The sequence below is a fragment of the Lotus japonicus genome, chromosome 5 (assembly GCF_012489685.1).
Source record: "Lotus japonicus ecotype B-129 chromosome 5, LjGifu_v1.2".
Taxonomy (NCBI): domain Eukaryota; kingdom Viridiplantae; phylum Streptophyta; class Magnoliopsida; order Fabales; family Fabaceae; genus Lotus; species Lotus japonicus.
Window position 1 is genome coordinate 42896135 of NC_080045.1, and position 25828 is coordinate 42921962.

At 34.7% G+C, this 25828-nt stretch overlaps 1 protein-coding gene across 1 annotated transcript; it reads left to right on the forward strand.

The window, feature by feature from the left end:
* The first annotated feature begins 16573 nt into the window (after positions 1–16573).
* LOC130716638 (uncharacterized) lies at positions 16574–25104 on the forward strand. Its single transcript, XM_057566619.1, has 9 exons — positions 16574–16771; positions 16865–19072; positions 19751–19892; positions 19996–20075; positions 20294–20529; positions 21915–22001; positions 22626–22725; positions 23386–23599; positions 23724–25104. Exons 2-9 carry the CDS (start codon positions 17006–17008, stop codon positions 24749–24751), a joined length of 3954 nt encoding a protein of 1317 aa, XP_057422602.1. The 5' UTR covers positions 16574–16771; positions 16865–17005; the 3' UTR covers positions 24752–25104.
* Positions 25105–25828: the final 724 nt, after the last annotated feature.

Sequence of the window (25828 nt, forward strand, 5' to 3'; positions counted from 1 at the left end):
CTCCTAAGATCTTTTTCAAGATCGTTTGGCTCTACAGGGTTCTCTTCTCACAAGAGGGATTGTAGACTTTTCTTAGCACAAGAACTACAAAGTTTTGAATAAGATTTGACTCTTTGGAATACTTTGTGTTCTAAATCTAGAGAGTTGGATAAATGATTTGACACTTTGGTTTTCTCTCTTCGAAGCAGACGATATCTAAAGGGTTGGACTCTTAGAATTTTCTTTTGGATATTGCTTCTTGCTTGCTTGAAGTATATTTTCGACTTGGATGAAAGTTCTAGCTCAGTTTCTTGCCTCTGAAAATCTTCAAGTCCTCCTTTTATACTTCAAGAGCTTCTAGGGTTTGTTGAGAGTCGTTGGATCGTGTAGAGCATCTTGAGTACTAGTCGTTGGATCAAACAGACTTCTCGTCAGGTGCATTAAATGCATTGTGTCCTTTACTGAGACCAATTGCTACAAAGTGTATCTTGTCATTTGGTTGGTGTCATAAGCAACAACGTTCCAGTCTTTTAGTGAGAGAAAAGGGAAACTTCTGATGGTGATAGCGTTGCACTTGTTTCCTTGTCCAATGTTCTTTGTGAGATATCACGTGATTCTTTGCACTTGAATTTCTCTTTTAGCACTGTCAAAGAGCTTTCAATTTGAATATATCGCTCTTTCTCTAGACATTTCTTGATCTTAAGCCTTTGAGATAGACAATACAAATCTTCATTAACCATAGTCTTCTCAGATGATTTGTCAGCTTGGATATATCTTGCTTAACTTTGTCCCGAAGCTTTGACTCTTCTTCTTATCTCTATCGTTCTTTTCTTTTCTTGATCAGACGACTTAGCATATTTGACTTTCAATTGCTTGAGTAGTCTGCCTTGTAGCTTTGACTTTTCTTGTCTTGTTTGGACTGTCTTCTATCTTGATCGATCTTTTCTTCTCTAGTTCAGACGATCTGGATGGTTGTATAGTCTGCCTTGAGCGTTTTCATGCTTTGTTCTTGCACATAGTCATCAAACGATGGGGATGTGAAGGTTAGTTGTGATTGTAACATAAAGGCTTAATTACAATGCCCACTACCGCAATTGTGTGAAGTATGTTTTTGTGTTTTAAAATGAGTGATTTCGGTCCCTAATGTTTGCTTGACATTGCCCTTTTGGTAGGTCATGTCCACGTTACATGGGAACTTCTTGGGTGCCATCTCTAGGGATCTAAAAGACAATTTTATGACTTGCAACTTATAGCTTGGGTATAGAGTAAAAGAAACAATAAATAATCAACATCAAAATAAGAAAACTGTAAATAACTCCCAACTTGCAAACCAGGTAAAAATGACATGGCGCTGATGTCATCTGAAATCTAGTGGCATGGAAGAAACTCCCTTACTACACTGGGGACACATAAGTGTCCTACTGACAATTTAAAAAATCTAACTTTTGGGTGAAGTGGGGATTGAACAACCATTCTTTATGTTGCAAAACGAATGCATTACCATTAAGCTAGACTCGACTTTAATGAACATATGCACAACATATCATGTAACTACACTGTATATGGTAATTCAAAAATATCTTGAGCAAAAGTGTGAATAGAATATTATTTGACAATTACCATGTAACATAACGTATTATTTGTTTTAGGGGTTGATTCGTCGATGTGAATGAGTGAAATGAGAGAAAGGAGGAAGCTTTGTTGAACCTTGTTGCTTGTGTTGTTGAAGGTAGCTGAACCAGCCATTTATTGTTGTTGTTGAGAGATCAAGGACGGAGGGGAATCTCCCTCGGGCTTCCTTAGCGCACAGATATTAAGATAAGAGAGTGGAGGTGGTTGTTTTGGTTAGGAGGAGGAGGAGAAGCAGTTGTAGATGACCGCTTACTGTTGTAGCTGCCAGAGATGGAAGAGCAGAGGAATATTGTTTTGGATTTTGGATTTTAAGAAAGAAACGAGAATGAGGTAAGGGAAGAGAGGGGAAGATGATATCTGGACAAATTGATGAATTTAACATTAGAAAAAAGAGAATATTAAAAAAGAAAACTTATTTAAAATATTACGTGGAAAAAAAATGATAATTAAAAAAACTGACATGTAAGTGATTGACCTGCACGGTGGCATGCCAACTAAATAGGCACCGTAAAAGGTCGAAAACCACACACGATAACAAGTTAAGAGATGAAAAGCCATGAAATTTTAGTTCAGACACGAAAACCAATTTCTCGCTATAGTTCAAGGACTCTAAACATATTTAGCCCATTTTTTTAAACTAGAAAGAGCTAGATCTTGCATAAACCCACCAAGAAACAAGCAAACAAAGACACCCATCCAAACATTAAAACTAACAAAACTAGCAACCTACCAGCCATCAAAATAAAAGTTTGCTACTACTAAACATAATGTGAAAGCCGATTCTGGATACCTTTCAAGCTCTTTTGGCTTCTTCTTCTCCAGCCCATGTACACCGGTCCCAATTTTTTCCCTAACAGCCATATTATTCTCACTCAAATTCTTAGCGTTGGAGGGACGAAAACCAAATCACACTCAAAGTTTAGGGATGAAAAACGTATTTAACCCAAATAAAAGAGTATTTTTTTATTTAAAATAACATTAAAAGAAGAAACTTTAAAAAGAAAGTAGTTAAAATATATAATTATATATGGTGATTTTTTTTAAAAGTATTAGAGTTATGTGCACTTTCTATCTAAATTTTATTTACATATACATTCAATTGATTTCCACCGCATTAGAAAAATATATTTTTATTTTAATTAGAATTAAAAGAGAATGAAATTACTCCTAAAATGTGCTCTAATGTGGCATATTATGATTTATCATCAATATAAAGCGGTGTTACATTGACAATGATATTATACTTTTTTTCTATAAAAACTAAAATGGAATTATACTTTAAATCATGAGTAAATTGCTCTCCCTTCCTATGAGAAGCTCTAATTACACTCACCTCCCCTCTTAATCTACACTATCATCCCCTCAAAAAAACTTTGATGACACTCGTCTTTTCTCTTATTTTAACATTGCACTCTCATTTCTTAAGAGATAGGTATATATAGATAAATATCCCTCTAAAAGCAAGATTGTTTGATTTTAGTCTCTCATCTCATCAGAGTAATGCAGATTAAGATCGGGTCGTTTGAGATGAAATTCATAAATGCAAATCAAGAAAAACTCATATAAGGGGCTTAACCCCTCCATTTAACAAAAAAAAAACTTAAATAAAGTTATTAAACTTTTGAACTCGTTAAATTTTATATCTCTCACTTTTACACTAGAACGAGGATTCAGTGATCTAAAATAAATTCACAAAAAAAATATTGAATTACAATGCAAACTTTGTGGGGTGCATAAAGCTGGTTTTAGACAGCTGCCGTCATTACATGATACTGCTAGTTTCTTTTTTCTTTTGTATTTTGCGTAGTTCTTATTTTTATCTTCTTTCTCTTGATATTGCTTAATCTTTGTATTGGGTTAAGTACCCCTTGTAGTCCATTCAATATAATATATTATTTATAAAAACAATGCAAACTTTGTGTTTTTACACCAAGTCCCCATGACAAAAAAAATTCCAAATGAATGTTAATCTTATATCGCAATCTTAGATTTTCTTTGATGTCCTTAACAGAATAAGTTGTCTCCTTTATATAGCAAAATATGGGGGAAATAAGAGAACCTTGACCAATGTGAGACTTGAGAGAGTTGACCAATGTAGACTTTGATGTGAAATTTCATATTTTGGTTTTGCAACTTTGACGTGCTTTTTACCTAACCAAACATTGAAATTAGAATATTAGTTCATTCACACGTTAATTACACTTACACTTCAGTAAATATGAAGAGAAGAAAGGTAAATGAGTGTTGTGATAGCTGATATGATAAGAAATGCAAAGAGATAGAAAGAAAAAAAAAATGAAAATAATATGTAAGAGAAAATGAAATGTGAATGAATCCTTACCCTTGAAATTAAGTCCTCTTTTTTTACAGCAAAATGGAAATATATACATATAAATCAAATACTTGGCGAGCCAAGCATAGATGAGTACAATGGGAAAATGAAGGTTAGTGCAACAAAAAGCTAACCCACAATCAACTATAGGCAACCCCTCAAAGAAGAAGAAGAAGAAAAAAGCATACCCACAAACGTCAGCAAAGCGAACATACAAAGGCCAAACAACTAGCCAAAACGCATCAACCGATCAGCTATGAAACAACCCGTGGGACCTAATATTTTCCGCTATGCCTTGGAGGGCAACCTCATCAAAGCAGTCACAAGTCATTCCCATCTACCTATAGCCAACGCCGACCTCGCCCTCGTCATAACCCCTGAAGGACCGTTAGGAGACGGAGACTCAACCAGCACCAATTGATTACACTAAGGGTCCAAAACCTCCACCCCATGGCCTAAAGAAGAAGAAATTATTAATCTATCCATAACAATTGTCTGGGGAAATATTATGTTTCAAATGACACAAATTTAATACAAAATAGATATCTACAAATCTACAACTTCATATACGAGTCATCTTTTACCACTTGTTCAACATGTTTTAGCAACATCTATTTTCTTACTCATTGGCCAAAAATGACTTAATAGATACTTAATTTAGCTCTTGTGTTGTTTATGTGTTGTAAAAGTTTGATCTCACTTTCTAACAAAATAAAATTACACCAATATAATTTTTATGGTGTATAATACAGCCAAAAATACTAAAACCAGTTAAGTTTTCTTTTAAAAACAATTGTGCAATTCATTCAAATTTAATTCCATTAATTAAATTCATATAGGTGATTTTTCCTTTGTAACAAAAAAAACTCATATAGATGAGATCCAAGAATATTAAAAACTTGAAATTTAAATCACCCCTTTCATTTCTTCTTATCTTTTATTTTGTTCCCTTAATTTGTAATTTTTTTATTTTAATTGATTAAAGATTAGAATGAAAATTATAAGTACAAAACAATTGATTAAAGTTTAAATAATATTAAATTAATACATAAATCGCGCAAGTATTTTGAGAATTGAATCTTAAAGTAGAGCAACGAGCTTATCAAAAAAAAAAAAAAATAGAGCAACAATCTATTTTTTATTTATTAGAACTCGAGTTTTGAGCTGAGCACAAAACTTGTGTGATCCAAGAAAAATCTATAAAAATTCTATACTAGGATACATACTTTGTATTTTTAGCCTGCATGAAACTAGACACTCAAATGAATGTTAATCTTAGACATTAATATTATAAATTATTGGACGTTTTTAACAAGAGAAGTTGCTTCCCTTAGATAGAGGAATGAGGGGGAAGAGGATAACAACTTGACCAATGTTGACTTTGATAGGACTTGGTGTGCCACTAAGGGGGATGAGCGAATACTTGGAAGAGAAAATTACATTCTTCCCAAAAAAATTCGACCAATAGGCCTAATTAAACTAAGATAGGTCCCTTTCAGATAATTCCTCTTTAGCTTGACTAATCGTGCGTTACAATTCTAGGTGGCAATATAATCTTTCAAGTGCTGCGAATTTCATACAAAATGACAATAGATATGAGTCATCTTTTACAACATTGTTTTAATTAAAAGTCAAAAATGACTTAATAGACCCTTTATTTAGCTTTTGGGTTGTTCATAGGAGTTGTAGAATTTTGTCCAAATTTTCTTACAAGATAATATCACGTATCAATTCTATGGAATAAAATACACCCCAAATATTGAAATCGCGCATTTTTTTTTTAATATTGTGCAATTCATTTAATTTCTTTGAAATGAAGTTCGTAAATGTAGATCAAGACCCACTCAAATAAAGCTATGAAACTCTTGAACTAGTTCAATTTCATCACTCCCCCCTTTAGACTAGAACGTTCGTTTTGTGCTGAGCATTAAACTTGTGTGTTCCAAGATGAATCTATAAAAAATTGACTACAATGCATACTTCGTGCTTTCACACTAAGTGTACATGAATCAAAACACTCAAATGAATATTGATATTATATCTCATAATATTTTAGTTATTGGAAAAGCTAATAAGCATACTGGTTTCAACAATCTACATAAACTTTTCTAATATTTACAATACCCTCCATATTGAGAGTATTGGGAGCAAGAGACCATTAGTAAGTGACACTTTACTCTCTTTATGGAATGAACGCTTAGGGCCCGTTTGGTGGTCAGGATATAATATGATATGTGAACAAGATATCAACAGGATAGGATAAGAGCAGGATAAACTCTTATCATATCCTGTGTTTGGGGTGCACATTATAAGAACAGGATATGATAAGGAAAAATGTATCAGATTTATATTTGAATAAAAACTACATTGAAAATTGATCATTCTATTAAATTTAATTTCTTTACATTTTCATGAATGAGTCTATATTTTAAAATAAATAAAATTAATTTAAATTTTATTAATTAGCCTATTTCATTGTTTTGAAAATACCCTATATTTTAAATAAAATTATGCAGTTAACCGATTGGTTTTCACTTAGTTGTGACACGTGATAATTAGCAATAAAAGTTAACTAAATTAAGAATATTATTATTTCAAAAGTACTTTATATTTGAATTATAAATTAGTATATAAGTAGATAAGTAGTTTTAAATAATAGGAGATGAAAATAAAAAATTAATCTATTACTATTAAAAAATCAATATTTGTAATCAATGTTTTTCACTTAGTTGTGACACGTGATAAACAATAAAAATTAACTAAATTAAAAATATTATTATTTCAAAAATACTTTATATTTAAATTATTATATAAGTAGATAAATAATTTTTAAATAATAGGAGATGAAAATATTAAATTAGTCTATTATTATTAATAAATCAATATTTGTAAGTGAGTAGTCTATTTTACTATTTACGAATAATAATTTTATTCATTTTTTATTTTAGTTAAATTAATATTTTTATATTTATTAATTAATTTTATTATAAATTATAAATTATATAATTTTAAAATAAATTAATTTGGAGTTAGGATACTGAAAGAAAATATATAACTGATATCCTATCCTGCTCTATCCTAGCTCCCCCCTCAGGATAACTTTTACACATGATTGACAGGATAGGATAGGAGACAGGATAGTGTTATCATATCCTGCTGGCGCAACAAACAACAGATAACAACAGAATATGATTATTGTCATGTCCTATCCTATCATGTCCTGGTCACCAAACGGACCCTTAGGGTATATCTCTATGTATAAAATTAATAGGTTGATTAAGGATTGTATTTTATCTACTATTGATTCTAGTTACCTAGAGAGATGTTGGATAAGTTGGAGGAAAAATAAGAAGGACAAATAAGAATGGTTCTACCAGAAGTGGAGAACTTTTATAAATAATTCACATTGTTATATGTGGTACCCAAAGAACAACTTTTTCTTGGAAATAGGTATTTTATAATTTTTATAATCATTATTCTTGTTTCGGTTATGTAAACTTACTGGAGAGAATTCTTGAGCCCTTGAAAATTTTAAGCCATTTAAGTCCAAAGTAGAGAGTCAATGTGGTCTAAGATAAAAGTAGTTAGATCAAAGTGATGTGATGAGCTGTGTGGAAGACATAGAGAGGTTGGGAAATATACGAGACGATTTGCTAATTATCTTAAGAAATGTGGAATTGTTTCTCAATATACCATATCTCACACTCCTAAATAAAATGGTGTGGTTGAAAAGCACAATCATACCTTAATGAATATAGTGAGATCTATAATGAGTCAGTCAAAATTACTAGATTTGCTTTGGGGAGAAATACTTAAAACTATATATCATGTATATTCATAATAAGGTGTAGTCCAAGTCTTTACCTTGAACTCCTTTTGAAATATTAGTTGGATGTATACATAGTCCAAGTAACATTCGTGTGTGGGGTTGTGTAGTTGAAGTCAAAATTATAACCCAAGTGCAACATATTTAAGCCTCGAAAATACTCCCTCCGTTCCAAAATAACTGATACTATTTTGGTTCTTTTGTTGTTTCTATATAACTGATACTTTTAAAGTTTCAAGAGAGCATTAATTCTACTTTACCAAGTGTACCCTTCATTTATTGGTGGTAGAAAAATTGAAAAGTTAGAATTAATAAGAGAGATAAATGGTGTAATTGGAAGTTAGATAGTAATTTTAGTAAAACAAGAATATTAATTGCTATTTCTTAATGCTTGTGCAACAACCTTAAAGTACCAGTTATATAAGAACGGAGGGAGTATGTGTTATTTTGTTGGTTATTCTATTAATGCTAAATGATATATATTCTAGTGTCCTACTCAAGGAACTATGATAATTAAGGCCGTTAATACAAGTTTATAAAAAATGTTGTAGTGATTAGTTGATCATAAAAATGAGGAATTAAGTTCTAGTAATAAAAATGTATTTTTTTTTCTCTCTCTCCACACTCCCTCTCTCATCACTCTCATTCCCTCTCTTGGTTATCTCTCTTCCTCTTCCTCATCACCATCACCATTTCTCTTTCTCCCTCCTCATGAGAACCACCACCGTAGATCACCGACGAGAGCTCCATGAGTGAAGCAACCGTACTTTTCCTTTCTCTAGCCGAATTGTCACTCCACCACCGCTTCTAGGCGAAAAACGCCACCACCACCATGAACCTTCACCTTCCTCCATGTGAACCTCTATAAAGCTTCAACCTTTAGCCTCTTTAGCGCATCCAAGTGATTTTTGGACAGAATGTTCGTGCTCCAGGGCAAATGAGATAAAGAAAGGTGACACCTCCACCGTGAGCCGCTGCTAGAGGCAATTTCTAGCAACGACTCCATTTTCGGAAAATTCCAGTGTCCTTTAATCGTGAGACCATCACCATTAGAACCACCATTATGTCCGCAATAGACCCCAACACCCAGTCTTGCTACGACCACTTTTGCCGCTAAGCTCTACCGTAGTGGTTGTCTTGTCCAGCGAGCTCTATTATGAAAAATGAAGGCTCTTTCTCGAAGATCTCGACCTCTTCCCTTCGAATCTAAATTTGGATCACACAAAAAATGGACCTTTCCATCAATTTTAGGTTGCTCTTTTCCAAAACCTAACTTTTCTTTTGTTTATCTCCTAAGTTCCATGCTCTCGTTCTATGCACTTGTTGTTCAACTTTAATGGTCACTAGAGAAGAGGAAAGTTGTGACAAGAGAAGAGAGAGAGGTGAAGCTTAGATTCCAACCATGTGGTTTAAGTAACAAGAATAAAAATGTGAACTTTTGTGTTCACCAGTTATGTGACAATACAAACCCCTCAAACCTCCATCTTTGTGTGTGGATTTTGAGTTTGGCAACTTATGGTTATGGAATATTATGATTTGGGGAAAAGATGACTAAGAGATGAGAATTGATGGTTTTATTTATATAATTTAAAATTTATTTTAAACTGAAAAATAACCATAGACATTGTGACATCTTGAATGGGATAGGAACTTTCTTTGGGTTATATTTTCCATGCCATGTATCTTTGGGGTTCTGTAATGCGCACAAAGAAGACACCAAGTTTCAAAAAAGAATAAAAATGTTGTGACTCTAATACCTATTGTGCAAGAAAATGTAGAGTGTTCATTAGACAATCAAATACCTCAGAAGCCGCAACAACAAATCTTATATGTTCCACTGCTACTAGCTCGTGATCAATGAATTGAAATCTTTCCTCTTCGACTTTTCACAACGAGAACATAGGCTTATTAACTGTAATGGTTACTACTGTTTATGGAGAAATAATTTTAACATCTGTTGCAAAGGATTGGAGATAGAAATCTTGAGACTGGGTGTAGTGCCAAAGTCCAGTGTCACCTCAAGTTTGTGGTGTAAGCTCTTCATCCACTACACCAAAAAAATGGCTTTTACAGCGGTTTTTTTGGCCTTTTACAGCGGTTTTCAGCGGTCCAGAACCGCTGTAGATCTTGCCGCTGTAAAAGCCTTAACAGCGGTTCTAACCGCTGTAAAAGACTCATTATTTACAGCGGTTGATTTAATAAAACCGCTGTAAATACATACCTACAACAGCTGTTCTCTAAAATAACCGCTGTACTTGAGTCTTCTTTTACAGCGGTTTCAGGCGGTAACCGCTGTATTTGATTGTATATATTACAGCGGTTCCACCACGGAACCGCTGTAATTTGTTTTTTTTTGGTTGAATTAATTACCACACCTGTTCAGCCAAAAGATCAACATTTTTTTTTTCTGAAAATAAGATATATTGATCATAATTTAACCGAAAGGGTACACATTTCAAAAGCTATGAAAGCTGACTGCAAAATCAATACACATCACCAAACTAAAACAAGGTATAACACAGTAACATAAGCTAAAACAAGGTATAGCATATAAGCACAGTAACATCTCATTGATGTAATACCTTAATCAGATGGCCATTGACATGAATTTTTGCCAGTTCATTGTGCCTACTGGTTAGCAACAAACCGCCAGTAAATAACATAAATAAAATGCACAAATGGTTTACATCATTGAGCTGCTTGTATGGATAACCGAGAAGAGCCATACCAAACAATTGAACAACATATATACCTAAATAAGGTCAATAATCAAACAAACACATTCTGATAATGCTAAATTCGATCAAGTTAAAAAATTTAAGCATGCTTTTAAAGAATTTAATAAAAGACCCTTGAAGATAAAATGATAGCATAAGGATCAATCTTACAATATATAGAAGGAAGCAGACAACAAATGTGAGAAGACAAACTTCTGCTTTCTAGTTCTGGTGGAAGAAATCTCAAGCTCCTCATCCATCTTGATATGGTTTTTATCATGCTAAGGAATTCAAAACAATTAAACTATAAGCTAGATGAGCTGTGAGTAATGAGCATATATCATATGATAAATCAACTAGTTCAAAAAGTTTAGCATGTAGGAGAAAGTGTAGATAATGGTTTTACATCAAACAAATAATCAGATAATCATTTGATTTTATAAGGATGAGAAATGATAAGTGGCAGCAAACTAACCATTTGTATAATCTTCTCTCTGACCCCGTCACTTAGCCAATATGCATTTTTAACATTGAAGCACATGTCCACCTTGGTGTTCACTGTCCAACAACAGGTATTACAATAGAAGCAAGGACTATTATACTATACTGGTGAGCCCATGTCAGCATTTCATAAAGGAATATAGAATAAAATGGACACGAACAAAAAAGAATAACGATTGATTTTCCATGATTACAACAAATCAACCTTTATTCACATAATAGATAACTAAGTACATATTTAAACTAAAACCAAATTAAAAAGAAAAATTGAAAGCTAATAAAATGAGCTTAACAACATTAGTTCATTCTAATTCTAACTATTTGAAAAGAAAAGGGAAGCAAAAAGAGAATGTGCAGTTCTTACATTAAGAAACAGAGATGGCCTTTGAAGTTGTCATTCACATAAATGATCAAATCAAGACTTTCTCACATTACTTTGTCACATTAAAAGAAGATGGTGTTAATTTGGTTCTTCTTGTCACTTGTGAAGTGGATGGTACAAGCTACCTGCATATACATGTTACCTACAAGATTAGTGAAATCAACATGCTATGCAGATATACACCGACATACTATATTATCAGAAAAAGTACTTAAGAATGAAATGCAATTAACAGTTTCTTGTGTGGTTTTAGAGAACACACACATCAGTTTTCTCATATTATTGGCTAGTGGTGACAAATGAAAACCTAAACAATAACATAAACATTGAACAAACATGAGCAATATACACCGACTTGAGCATATAGACGCACATGAGCTCATGATAAGAAATTAAGACAATAAAGGTAAAGAAAAGAAGAAAAGAAAATGAATCGGATACTCCTTCTTCACCTGCAGGACACCCTACACAAGCCCCTCAATAGAAAAATAAAAAATGCACGGTTTAAATTTCACCAATACCATACATTGATTACAAACAAAAGTTACCTATTTATATGAAAATTATCCAAATTTAGAAAATATATTGCTGCAAAATCAATACCTGTTTATGATTTAAGTCACAAGACGATGTAAGCTGAGATGGAAATCATAGGAATTATCATTATAGGACATTAACATCTAAAATTTAGACTCACTATCCAACTAAGAGACACATGCATCTATAACAAAATTTATCTGGAATTTCCTAGCTTTAATTTCTTAGATTAGGAATAATACACAAAGCGAATAGACAAATAGAAACCTGAACAGGAGCAAGATGATTTCCTAGCATTATTATTTATACTGGTGGTACCTGCTTCTTTTCCAGGGACTGTAGCATAGGCAACTATGCTTGGACAGAGGTGTTCTTCATATTCCCTTCAATTCTGAGAATCGATGTTGTGAGGGTGGAGTAGAGTGAAGAATCAAGAAAGTATTGTATGAGAGACTGAACGCATCTTATGATCGACACATGCATCCAAAACCTGCAACACAACACCGGAATCACCATCTCCCACAAATCCAAATCTTAAATTGCAGCATTCAAAGAGAGAAAGATCTGAAATAAAAATTATAAGTTAACAATATCAATTTCAAACCTAAATCAAATACAAAACAACAAATTTGAAATGTAATCGAAATGAAACCCTAATAAACACAACACAATCAAGCATAAGACATCATTATCCACATAGAGAGATAAGGAGAAGAGTGAATCCATTGCTAATGGAAGTGTGCCTTCCGTAAATCAGTTTGAACCGAAATGACAGCATCCAAGGAAGGGTACAGGTATAATTCAACTTTAGCCCAGTCAATGCCATCTCGTATATATTCCTGAAAAAATTGTCAAGCACATGCAAATATTTAGCTTCCAGAGAGGGTACTCAATATGTTCTCTTAATATACGAAGTTATAAAAAATACTTGTGTATGCCTTCAATTTCAGTCGGCGAATACCTCCTGATCCTCTGCATACATGTGTAGCATCAACAGTTCAGAATATTTAAAAATTCAAACTGAATAACAAAGGTGAGACAAATATAAAGCAACTCAGCATCAAGCAGCATAGCATAACATTTTCACTCAATCATTTACTTTTCTCTATCATCTTGCCATGCTAGTATTAAAAAATAAGACATCACACAAAAATTGACTTTTTGATGCATCAAAATCACAATCTATCAAATCTGAGTAAAAGAAAAGCAGGAGGTGATGGCGCAAGAAAGAAACATACTAAAAAAACAGAGTATGTACACACTCCATCTCCCACCACCCTTTGGCATTCGATTTTTAGTAGCATGAGATCCTCTCCTTTCTTGTTCTCGCTAGCCTCTACCATCTCCGGTTCTTAGTTTTCTCATTCGCCAATTCGCTCTTCCAGAGCGCTGAAAGGGGAACTGATGGGTGTTCCCTCTAACCATACATTGTTCACCTCGATGAAAGTAACAAAGCAATGTTAATTGAAATGTCAATCTAGCAAAAAAAAAAAAAAACAACCCTAACATTAATCTAAAACACAACAAGCTTCGACTAAACTATCTATTGAACTAAGGCATCAGATCTTGAGAAGACCTAGATTGATGAAATTGAGCGAGAAATACTGCATAAGAGGGATTTTTGATAGCGAATAGAGCTATTGAGTTAGAGCCTATGAGATCCATTGAGTTAGAGCATTAAATCCAGGATCAAACAGCAAAGAGAGCATGATCGAGAATAGGAGCGATGATGAACAAAGAGCAAGATCAAGAGTTAGAACAATAATGAACATTGAGCAATGGAAGCTACCTGGAGTCTCCACATCATGATTTACACGGTGGAAGCAACGCTCTTCAAAGCTACAGTCTCGAAAGGATGATAATGAGAACAGGGCAACAACCGTGCAGGAAGCGACCCAAAACAAGAGAGGCAGCGGCGCAGCAGGGACGGAGGCAGAGGCGGCGGCGGCGGAAGGGATGGAGGTGGCGACGGCAAGGACGGCGGAGGCAGAGGTGGCGAGGGCTTTGAGAGAAGTAGCAGGTCGAGATTACGTCGTGAGGTAGCAGATTGGTGAAAGATGTAACTGGTAAAAAATAAGGGTTTGCAGTTACAGATGTAATTTTACAAAATCAATAAAGAAAATAATACTTATATATACAAAACGAACAAAATGATAAAGAACGTGTAACAGCCCAGTGGAAAGGATTCATTATATTTTCTGAGGTGCCTCGGGTTCGAATCCCACACAGAATATTTTTTGTACCAATTATTAAAGAAATCAACTAAATCTTATATTAATACTATAAATTGTACATATCTACCATAAAGTGAATCTAGCCTAGTGGAAAGACTATTGCCTTTTATTAAGGGAACCTGGGTTCGATCCACGGAACCTGAATTCTTGATTTTTATTATTTACGTTACTTTTACAGCGGTTAGTTTAATAAACGCTGTAAATAGTGGAACCTATTTTTTACAGCGGTCAGTCTATAAACCGCTATAAAAGCCTATTACCGCTCCGTGTTTTTGTGTTTACAGCGCCTTCTAAGAGAACCGCTGTTAAAAGGTAATGCTTTTACAGCGGTTAGCTGTAATAGCCCATCAACCGCTCCGTGTTTGTGTTGTTACAGCGGCTGCCACCTAAACCGCTGTAAAAGGGGCGCTGTAAAAGCCCTTTTCTGGTGTAGTGATCATTATATTTTTCGAGCTCTAAATTCTAATATTGTTATTTGTTGTCTATCATTTGATCTCTTTCTAAGTTTCCAAAAATGACTTGTTGCCGACACTTTCACTCTTTTATAAAGAACAACCTAGAAAAATACACACTCAAGGCTACCTAACTAAACTTATGTGTTGTTGTTCTCATGATATTTTCTGCAAGGATTAAATTCAAATTAATGTTATATTGATACTTACCGTAATTGTTATTGAATTAGAATAAAATATTTTTAAATTGAAAAAGTTCACAATTACTTGTTGGGTTTCCTCCTTAAATTCGAGTTGTCCTAATTAGTCCCACATCTAGCGGATGAAAATAATTTTTAAACCAACTTCATAATAAACGTCAAAGTCCTACATCGGGAAACGTCACAACGTTTGCCATCCAACTCTCTTATAAATTGAGAGTTGAGATTGAAAGGAAATACACCAATAAGAAATACTTTTTAGTATAAAGGGAGAAATTCTCATACAGAGTAAGGGGAAGAGTAAGTCTTTAAGCATCTGTAGATTGTCAGTTCGGGTTCATGCTCGAAGGCTTTTGGCTCTAGGTTTTCCAGGTTAGTTTCATTCGCTTTTCTTGACCTATTTTTCTATTGTGTTTGTTTTTCTGCTTTATAGTGAAAGATTATTACTAGTTTGGTCTTTTGATTTTTCCTTCTCACATTGAGGAGGGTTTTCCATGTTAATTGATTGTGTACTTTTGTATTACTTTACTTTTATTATCATCTTCTTCATAGTTAGCGCCCATTTTAAATCACACGACAAATGAAAACTTATTTATTTGTTATTTTCAACATTATCAAATAACTTTAGGTTAATTTCTTAAAAAGCTTATTTATCTGTCGTTTCCAACATTATCAAATAACTTTAATTTCCAACATTATCAAATATTCGTGTAAAAACTTCCTTAAAATGTGTTCCCTAAAAAAAGATTGAAACCCTAGAACGCATAAGTGTGGGATAGTTAAGAAAATTGTAAATTATATTGTTAAATTAAAAAGTAGAAAAGACGAGAATTAGTTCATTGAATTAGAGTGATAATATATAACGAATAATGTGTGAGTCTTAAGGTAAGAAAACTAGGCCCCTATAAGGGTGAAAACATGAGTTTGATTTTTCGAAAAATATTTCATTGAGAGGGACAACTGCACCAAATGAAATAGAAAACAAATATATTTGAAAAAATCTCACCTTTTATGGCATAAAAATACACAATGTAAACTGAAATTGTATATAGAGAACATTAGAATATGAGATCAACAATTAAAATGAAGAGGTTTGGTTAGAGGCGTTCACACTAGTGAAGATAGAAAATATGCATAGTTTATACTAATTGAAGTGAAAAATCACACGAATTAGTGGATATATTGCATTTTTTCATGTAAGAAAGATTTACCATCGAATTTAACTAATGATTTACATTTTACAGCCTTCATTTCGGGGGAAAGAGAGATTGTTCTTACTTCTTATTTTATAATTTTTTTTGTTACATCTTCTTTTTAATTTTTTTTTGTAACATCTTCTTTTATAAATTTAAAGATAAAGATTTGACACTTCTCTATAAAACACAAAACCTTTATTTGTCAAATATTTTAAGATTTATGATGAGTATTATATAGTTTTTCCATTAAAAAGAATATTATATAATGTCAAAAGAAAAAAAAATAGTGGGATTTTGATAACCTTTTATAAGATATTCTATTAGAGATTCAAGAAGGGCAAATCATGTTTTTTTTTTAGTTAAAATTTATATTTGGATTAATGAGTTTTAATTAGAATAATATCTACAATGTTTAAATTGATTTTATCTTTGAAGATTTTATCTTAGAAGATAAGAATTTGAGAGTTGATAGACTTGACTTATATTGAAAAAAAGAATTTGTGTTGATATCAAATCAATTTAATTCACCAAAGAAAAAGTAGTAAATCTTTTCTGAACACGCTCACACGCTTTTATCTCTCTCTCTCTCTCTCTCTCTCACACTCCCCTAAAACCCGTTTCAATGTTTCTTTCAATTTCTCATTCATTGTCTCTTTCTCGCTCTAAAACCTCGAATTTAGAAACAAACAACACTTTGTTTCTGCACGGAGAAAAAAAACAACAACAACAACAACCCACTCATTCACCGCTTCAACTTCTAGGTTTTGGTTCAATTCCCACATTGTAAGCTTCGAAACCTTTGCTACCCCTCTTTCTTCCTCGTTTGATTTTGATCTGACCCATTTTTTGTTTTTTTCATGGTTTTTTTCACTGCAGTTTCTGCTTCTCAGAGACCGAGTTTGAAGGCAAGCATTGTTTTGGGGTTAGAATTGAATGGGTGTTTTATGCACTTGTTTTTAGCTTTGTTTTGGTTTGATCCTGATATAGTGTGTTTGCTGAGTTAGGGTTTTGTGAGACATGAGGGAGGGGCTGAGATCTCGGTCGAGACCAGGGAAGGGTTCTGGTGGTGGAGGGGTTGTTCAGAAGAAAAGGGTTGGTGTTAAGGCTGAACCTTTTGACTTGGGTGGTGAAGGTTTAGGGGATTCGAGCTTAATGGTTGAGAAGAAGGGTGGGGTTGAAGAGCTTGACTTGGATTTGAAACTGGGGGGTGGGAGTGGTAATGTTGAACCAGCTGAGAATGGGGACGATAGGGTTTTTTTAAGTGGCGGGGGTAGCATTGAAGAAGCTGATGTTGATAGGAAGGGGGATGAGGTGTTGGTTGAGGGCGGAGTTGAATGTGGCGGGAAAGAAGAGCGTGACTTGGATTTGAATGTGAGTGGCGGGAGTGGTGATGTTGACTCAGCTGAGAATGGGAACGATAGGAGTTGTTTCAGTAGTGGGGGCAGCATTGAAGAAGCTGACGTTGGTAGGAAGGGGAATGGAGTGTTGGTTGGGGGTCGAGTGCTGCGCTCGAGGTCCAAGAGGGGAGATGATAAAATATCATATAAGGAAGATAATGATGATGTCTTTTCTGGGAGTGACAGAGAATGTGGTGGGTTTGAAAGGGTAAAAGTTAAGGAGGAGTCTGAAGGAACTGATGAATTATTGGGTGGTGGTGAGGATCAAAGGGTTATGGTAACAAAGGGAGGGCATGACAAGGTGAAATTGAAACGGAAGCGGGGGAGGCCTCCGAAAACTGAGTCGAAAGAGCAAAAGCAAGAGCAGTTAGTTGATCGGTTGACACGTAAGCGTGGGCATAAGCGTAAGCGTGGAAGACCCCCCAAGGTTGACCATCAAAACGATCTCTTGACAGTGGTGCATAATGATAAAGAAAAGGCAGGCCTTGTAGAACATGAAGAAGATTTAACTATAGGAGATGGTGCAAATGTGAATGCCATAGATGATATGTGCTCAGAGAGATCTTCTGGTAAAGAGTTAGAAGAACAGGGATTTTCTCCTGTCAACAAGAATAAAGTGGTAAAGGTTTTGAAAAATGATAAAAATGGGGTGACCTCACCGTTAAGATCAGATAATGTGAAGGGAACTGATGCTAATAAAAGGCAAAAGAGTAAAGAAAAGCAGTTAGTCAGGGATAAAATAATGGAGCGGTTGTCATCTGCTGGCTGGACTGTGGACTTTAGACCTAGAAATGGCAGAGGTTATGATGATTCGGTTTATGTCAGTCCAGATGGGAAGACACATTGGTCAATCACCTTGGCCTACAATAGGCTCAAAATGCTTTATGAAGCTGGTGATGGTGAAGGGAAAGTCTACGGGCCAGGTTTCAAATTTACACCAATACCAGAGGAGGAAATCAATTCACTAACCAGAATAGTTACCAAGACAAGAAATGATAAGTCCAAGCCAAGAAAAGATAAATCTGGGCCACTTGGGCGAAAGGGTGGAAAGACAGTTGATGGAGTCAATAGAAAACAGAAAAAGGAAAAACCAGGTTCTGGTGCAGTGAAGGGGAAAATGAAAAGAAAACGGTCACTTCTTGAGGAGGGGAAAACAAGTGTTGTGGTCAGGGATCATAAGCGACACAAGACACAAAACAAGAAGCGATGTGGTCTGTTGGTTCGCAATGCTAAGGAAGAGGTAGATTCAGAAACTGATGGATATGTTCCATACAGTGGTAAAAGAACTTTGCTTGCCTGGATGATTGATTCGGGCACAGTCCTCCAGAATGGGAAGGTCCATTATGTTCAACCTGGACGGAAATTTGATGGTAAGATCACAGGAGATGGCATTCATTGTGGCTGCTGCAATAAGATTCTAACAATTTCAGACTTTGAAGCTCATGCAGAAAGCAAAAACTTTGATCCTCTTAAAAATATATATATAGAGGAAGGAATTTCTCTCTTGCAGTGCCTGCAAGATTCATGGAATAAACAAGATGAATCTGAACGTAAAGGTTTTCGTTTAGTTGATATTGCCGGTGAAGATCCAAATGATGATACATGCGGTCTCTGTGGAGATGGTGGAGACCTGATCTGTTGTGATGGTTGCCCATCAACTTTTCATCAAAGCTGCTTGGATATAAAAGTAAGTATCTTGATATGTGGAGAGGGACTTTTTTAAATGATTTTGTTGTTACTGGTCTTAATGGAGCTTTTTCGTTACATGGTTAGAGGGGTATATAATTCATACAGTTATGAACTTTTCAGTTGTCCCTTTTCCTTTAATATCTATTATTGCATTATAGAAAAAATACTTGAATTTCTGCTGACCCAGTGTAAATTTTATTGGATCTCAGGTCTTTCTTTCTTTTACTTTTTGGTTGTGTTATGTTTTCTTTCTCTCTTTCTTTCTTTTTAAATTTGAAGGTCGTATGGATGGGAAAATGCTTGCCTTGTTGTTTTAGTTGTATGAAGGCTCTCAGGATCCAGCTTATTTTAACAGCTGTTTGGGGCATAACTTGTGCTTGTTCATCTGTTATTATCCAACATTGATATTTTGTATTAATGGCTTTGATTTTTCACTACTTGAGAAAGATCTAATTATTGCCTATTGTTAACTATAAATTCATTACTGAAAAACTTGTAATGGATATGCCTTCTGAATTTCGGGAACATTTCATGAGACTCCATGGGAAAATCATATTGTTATTTACTTATTTATATGGTTTATAGTTTTCAGATGTATCCATGATATATCTGCATTTGGAAAATTGTACAACTTATAATATTTGTACTAACATAAAGTGTATGCTTTTACTTGCAGAAGTTCCCATCTGGTGACTGGCACTGCAATTATTGCTGTTGCAAATTTTGTGGGTTGATTGGTGGAAGCTCAAATCAAAGCGAGACCCATGATGATTTTACTGTGTCTGCGTTACTCACATGCCATTTATGCGAGGACAAATGTATGTCCTTAGCTATATTCTTTTGTTAATTAGATACTCACTTCTCATGAGGAGTTGCTTTATTTCCCAGCTAGAAATTAATACGACTTTTTATCTTCTGTAGATCACAGATCCTGTTTTGAGGCAAATGGTGCTATGACTCTTGATTTGAGGGACACTTTTTGTGGAAGCAGATGTCAAGAAGTATGTTCTGTTCTTTTCATGCTCTTAAATCTTGACCACTGCATGTAATTGGTTGATGCTAAGATATTCTGTTGTTCTAACTTTGAAGTTGGATGCTTTTGACTTGTAATAGTATCTACGATTTTACTGGTTTGTTGAGTCCGGTTGATTTTCCCTTTCTGTAGACATTTTCTGGCAATTGTAATCAAACTAATTTTTTATTTTATTTTGTACTCCAGTTATCTGAGAGACTCGAAATGCTTCTTGGGGTTAAACATGAAATTGAAGATGGATTTTCTTGGTCTTTTATTCGGCGGTCGGATGTGTGCTTTGATGCTAGTCAGATTAAACCTCAGATTGTTGAATGTAATTCCAAGCTGGCTGTTGCAGTATCAATAATGGATGAGTGCTTCATGCCATATGTCGATCATAGAAGTGGGAGTAATCTGATTCATAGTATTCTATATAATTGTGGGTAAGATCACATGACCTCTCTTTTATGTTCTCGAAACCACTTTTCTTGGGGTGGCCTTCATGGTTGAGTTGCGTTGCGCCAATGACACTTCTTGAAAATATTTGGTAAAAATACATTGACATATGAGCTTTGAAAGTTTTGAACCTTGTGAATATAGGGATTAAGTACGAGTAATTGACAGGTAGATATGATTTGTCATTTAAAGCTTGTTTTGACTCTAGCAAGACTAAATAAATCAGTATTGTTTGATGGATTTGCTTGATCATTGTATATGGAGGATATTAATTTTGGAGCTTTTTGGCTAGACCCTTGCCCCTTCTGTTACTATCTATGAATATATGTTTCCAAATTTTATGGTTAGTTAATGTGCTAGTATCCCCTCCTCTCCTCTCTCTCCCTCTCTCTAAAAAGACAACAAGGAGTGGTATCTATATTTTCTTGGAACTTACAGGGATCCTGTAAATTTTATGCTAGAGTTTATTCTATAGATAGTTAGATACAGTAATTAACTCACCATTTTTTCTAATTAAAGGTACTATGTACTTCAATTACTTATTTGAATGTGGATACATCATGAAACAATCAATGGGAAAACTTGATAATAGAATAGAAAACAACCCCTTGGAGGAGACTGGCCTCATTATATTGCAGCTATCTTAGCTTGTTGTCTTAAAGATAATGGAGAAGTGGATTTTATTCTTCTCATTTAAGGCACCAAATAAGAGGGCGCAGGACTGAAAACAACCCTTTAGAGTGTACCTTGAGAGGAAGAGATAATATTGGAAAGTCAATTTCCTTAATTCACCCTTAAGGACAAGGGTTTACTTACAGCTGGGGGTAGTAATAGGACCCGTGGATTTGTGGGATTAGAGGAGGACAAGTTGCTGGGCAAACCAACCATTTGGAAGTTTTACTCTACAAGGAATAAGGGTGGCAGGTTTGTAATTTAAAACTGAAAATACGAAATGAAAATATTCCAAACAAACCTATAATATTCAGAAGTCTAAAATCTTAATTACAAAGGGGCACCTAAAGGCCTAGATAGATTTTAATTGGATACACAATCTTAATAATATAAAATTTTCTTTCCTACCAGATCTCTGTTGTTTATGCATTACAAAATTATAAATAACCCTAATCTATTTTGCATCTCTACATTATCTCTTTGTGTAGTAAATCAAACTCTCATTCATAGTGACAAAAATTACTTTATCATAAAATTTCAGAGAATATATTTTCTTTTAAAATGATTATTGTAGTTTCAACATTCACATTTAAGAAAATAAAATGTCATTGTTTTAATTTCCAAGCTAATTACTCCACTAGGATATATTGGTATTGTTTTTATGCTACATGTAGTACTTAATGCTTGTTATCTTTGTCAGGTCAAACTTCAAACGTCTGAACTATAGTGGGTTTGTTACTGCAATTCTCGAGAGAGGTGATGAGATCATCGCTGCTGCTTCCATAAGGTAATTGTCCACTTATATTTATGTTCTCTTATAAATGCTTCCATGAGAAATCATTAATTAGCATGGTGCAGAGTGAAGACTGGACATGGATCTCTGTGTAGTATGTACAAATATTTGGTTTCTGGGGGGGGGGGATGATTATTTAGTTTCCTTTGGTATTTGACTGCAAATTAGCGGGTTAAATGTTCGCAGCATTTTTTTTCTCGATTACCATTCCTTAGAAATAACTGTGATATAGTTAATATCACCAATATGTAATCAACGTTGCCTTTCTTTATATGATTGTAAATGGATTAATTATTGAACTGCCCAGGGTTGTTAATGGCAGATAGCGTAGTGTAGCGGCAAGCCCAATAAACGCTATTTAGAGCGCTATTGCGGCGCTATAGCGGTGAATGGTGGAGTAGCGGTGAACCCCTAGGGCGCTACGCTATAGGCTATAGCGCGCTATTAACAAGCCTCTGCTTTCTAGTACTCCCCCCACCCCCTCCTCTCTCTCCCGGCAAAAAAGCAATTAACACAATTGTGTATTCCATCTTACATTGTGATTTTTTGTTTGTTTTTGGGACCAACGGAAGAAAGTGAGATTTTATTCTGATTTAAGTTTTTAAATTCGTCAAATAGGATCCATGGAAACCAACTTGCAGAGATGCCATTTATTGGGACCCGCTATATGTATAGGCGACAAGGAATGTGCCGCCGGCTTCTTAATGCCATTGAATCGGTATGTCAGAACTTTCATATTTGTTTCTTTAGTTTTAGTTGCGAAACTTTAACTTGATATTATTTTAGTCATGTATAACTATTTTCAAATTTGTTGCTTTTCCTTTTCCTTTTATTTGAAAATCTGCTGTTAGCCTTTAGTTTCTTTACTGGCTAATGTGGCTTCTGCCATATTTTGCTAGAGTAATTACTAATTAATGTATGCCATATTAACTTAAGGTGGGCTGCGGTTTTAGCTGGATGCTGAGACTTATGTTTGACAAGATTTGTTTAATTCCTTGTTTTTGTGTCTGGTAGTTTAGGACAAACAAGGAACCTGATAGTAATTCCTTTTGCTTTCGCTTCTAGAAAGTGGACAAAATGAAAGTAAATATTACCAAAGGCTCCACCTTTTCATCTTCTTAACGTATGTATGTGCTGCAATGAAATGAATGCTTTCGATGGCACTGAATCACAACAAGAAAGTACTATTAACTGATTAGCAAAATTTACTTCTGTTTTATCATATTAATGATTTGGAAAAGTGAGAATGAGCCTTAGCATTTTATTCAAGGGTATATATGGTTATTCTTATTGCAGGACATGATCATGTTTTTTCTGTTTTCTTTGAACCTTTTCATAATGCTGATTCCAAAACTTCTGTTTCTATTACTGTTACCAGGCACTCAGTTCTTTAAATGTTGAGTTATTGGTAATACCTGCTATCTCAGAGTTAAGAGAAACTTGGACCTCTGTTTTTGGGTTTGAGCCACTTGAATCTACGAGCAAGCAAATAACAAAGAACATGAGTCTGTTGGTATTCCCTCACGTAGATATGTTACAGAAGAAGATATCTAAGCACAAATTTGATGATGAAAATCTAATTACTACAGAAGGTACATTTTGCTAAACACTTGGCTATCCTTTTATTTGGTTTTGTATGGTTGGAGATCTACATCCTTGTTCTTTTTCTTTCTCTGAAATTTATAGTTGATTTTTGCACAATGCAACTTGTTGCAGTTTCCAATTTTAAGAAGAATCATACTACATCTATGGCAGCAAATAGGGATGGAGTGGGCTCATCCGGTTCTGATTTGATCAATTCTACTGGGATCCCTCTCTCTGTCACTTGTCAAGTTGTATGCCCGGCAGTTCAGGGAAATTGGGCTGGGGATGACAAAAGTACTGCAAATGCCTGTGAATATGTGACTGATTCTTGTTGCCAATCTGAAGATACAAGTAGATGTAAGAATACTAGTTGCACTTGCATGTTACTGAGCCATGACGAGAAGCCAATAGATTTGAACAGTGTTCCTGACAAGGAAAGGCATTGTCTCAGTTTGTGTCATGTCACTGAAGCTCCTGAAGGACATCAAGTTGGTGCTTTGTTGGAGGTTACTGAAAACTTTCCATGTGAGGTCAAAGTATCGTGTGAAGTCTTAAAAAACAGTGTTGAAAATCCTGCACCTTGTGGCGCAGAAAGCATTCCTACTGACTCTCCAGCTGTTTTCACGACAAGGGAATCAAAAGATTCTGCTGACACTATTCAGCATGGTTCACATGAGATTTCTGATAGTCGTGAACTGAGAAGTAAGGCTTGTGTTCAACCGGACTTTATAGGATCAGAAGTACTTGGTGAACCTGTCGATGATTGTGGCTCTCATTCTATACCCAATGGTGAAGAAGATTCTAGTGTTGTTAGCACGTCAAATGCAGAAGAAGTAGAATTATGTTCTGCCAAAACATCCGAGCTCCAAACAAACATAAATCTCAGAGATTGCAAATCCATACCAGTATCTTCAGGTGTTGGTGAGAAGATTGCAGATGGTGTCAATGAGAGGGATAGAGCATCTAGTGTAGCTGAGGCCAATATCCTTACCTCCAATGCTGACACTATTCCTGACGATCAGCCTGAGATGAAAGAATCTGCAGAGCTAGCTGAGCCTGATTTGCAGGTTGATCAAACTGCACGGAGCGACGCCCCATCCTCGTGTCACCCTTCTTGTGGTAGTACTGAAAGGAGAGTTCTTTCAAACCAAGTCAGTTGATTTTGTTCTTTCATTTGTAAAGTTTAGTAGGTTATCTGGTGGCGGTATTCACTGACAAAAGGAAACTAGCATTACATTTTGATCCCTCGGTCTTCACTTCAGGAGGTGAGAGCCCCCCCTGCTTAGTCGGGACGAGAGATTTGTCTTTATAGCAATGTAAAACACAAAACAGAACAAAACAGGTAATTATTTAGGATCTTACCTTGAGAAAAAGTTCTACGGAGGTTAGCACCATTTTTTTGGAGGGAGGATGGGAGGGTTGTGCATTTTGTTACTCCCCATGGTTATTGTCATTGTGAAGTAAATGGAGTAGAACAATACTTTTATTATAATGGTAGCATTTATTTTCTATCTCTTTGAGGCGTTGCAGTTCTTAAAAAAGTTCTAGATATCAACTGATTATTGGAGGTAGATGTTAAAAATATTATTGGGTCATTTAAGACTAAGGTGATTATTGTGTGATTTAGACAATTGCATGTTAAAAAAGAAAGAACATTGCAAGAATATCTTTGATTATTTTTGTTGGTCCTTACTCTTTTCTTTCTTGCCATAAAATGCCGCCTTTTTTGGTAAGGTCAAAGGCGAATTGAGGAGTGAAAAATATATAAAGAAATGAACTTGAAGTGAAGAAAGAAAAATGTCAATGGAACAAATATAAGGTCTTGTATAATGAAAGAGTCAATTGAATTACATTTGAAATGAAAGGTACTGCGTTGCACGTCCAAATTTGATGTTGAATCGTGCAAACATGTCAATTGCTAAGAAGATATGATCATTAAAATTAATACTACCTTATGTCACGTCTAAGAGAATTGAAGCTTTTAATTTCATTAAGAAACATATTAACAACAATAATAATAAACTTTATATTTATAGTACAGAAATTCCATGTAATAAGTAAATTCATAATAGTAGCAGTACTTCATATCTTTATCAAATAAAAAACGCAGTACCTAATCTAGACATGGTTTCCTATTGATGTTGAAAAATATTGATGGAAGCCGGCCCTCGTAGAGATTACATTGTTTGTTGTGTGAAATCTAGACTTGGTTTCCCATTGATTTTGAATATTTAGGG

Excerpts from the sequence above, each read along its gene's own strand:
- LOC130716638 (XM_057566619.1), top strand. The coding sequence starts at position 17,006 with ATGAGGGAGGGGCTGAGATCTCGGTCGAGACCAGGGAAGGGTTCTGGT. Across the intron at positions 22,726-23,385 it reads TTCTTAATGCCATTGAATCG|GCACTCAGTTCTTTAAATGT; the intron begins GTATGTCAGAAC and ends TACTGTTACCAG. Across the intron at positions 23,600-23,723 it reads AAATCTAATTACTACAGAAG|TTTCCAATTTTAAGAAGAAT; the intron begins GTACATTTTGCT and ends AACTTGTTGCAG.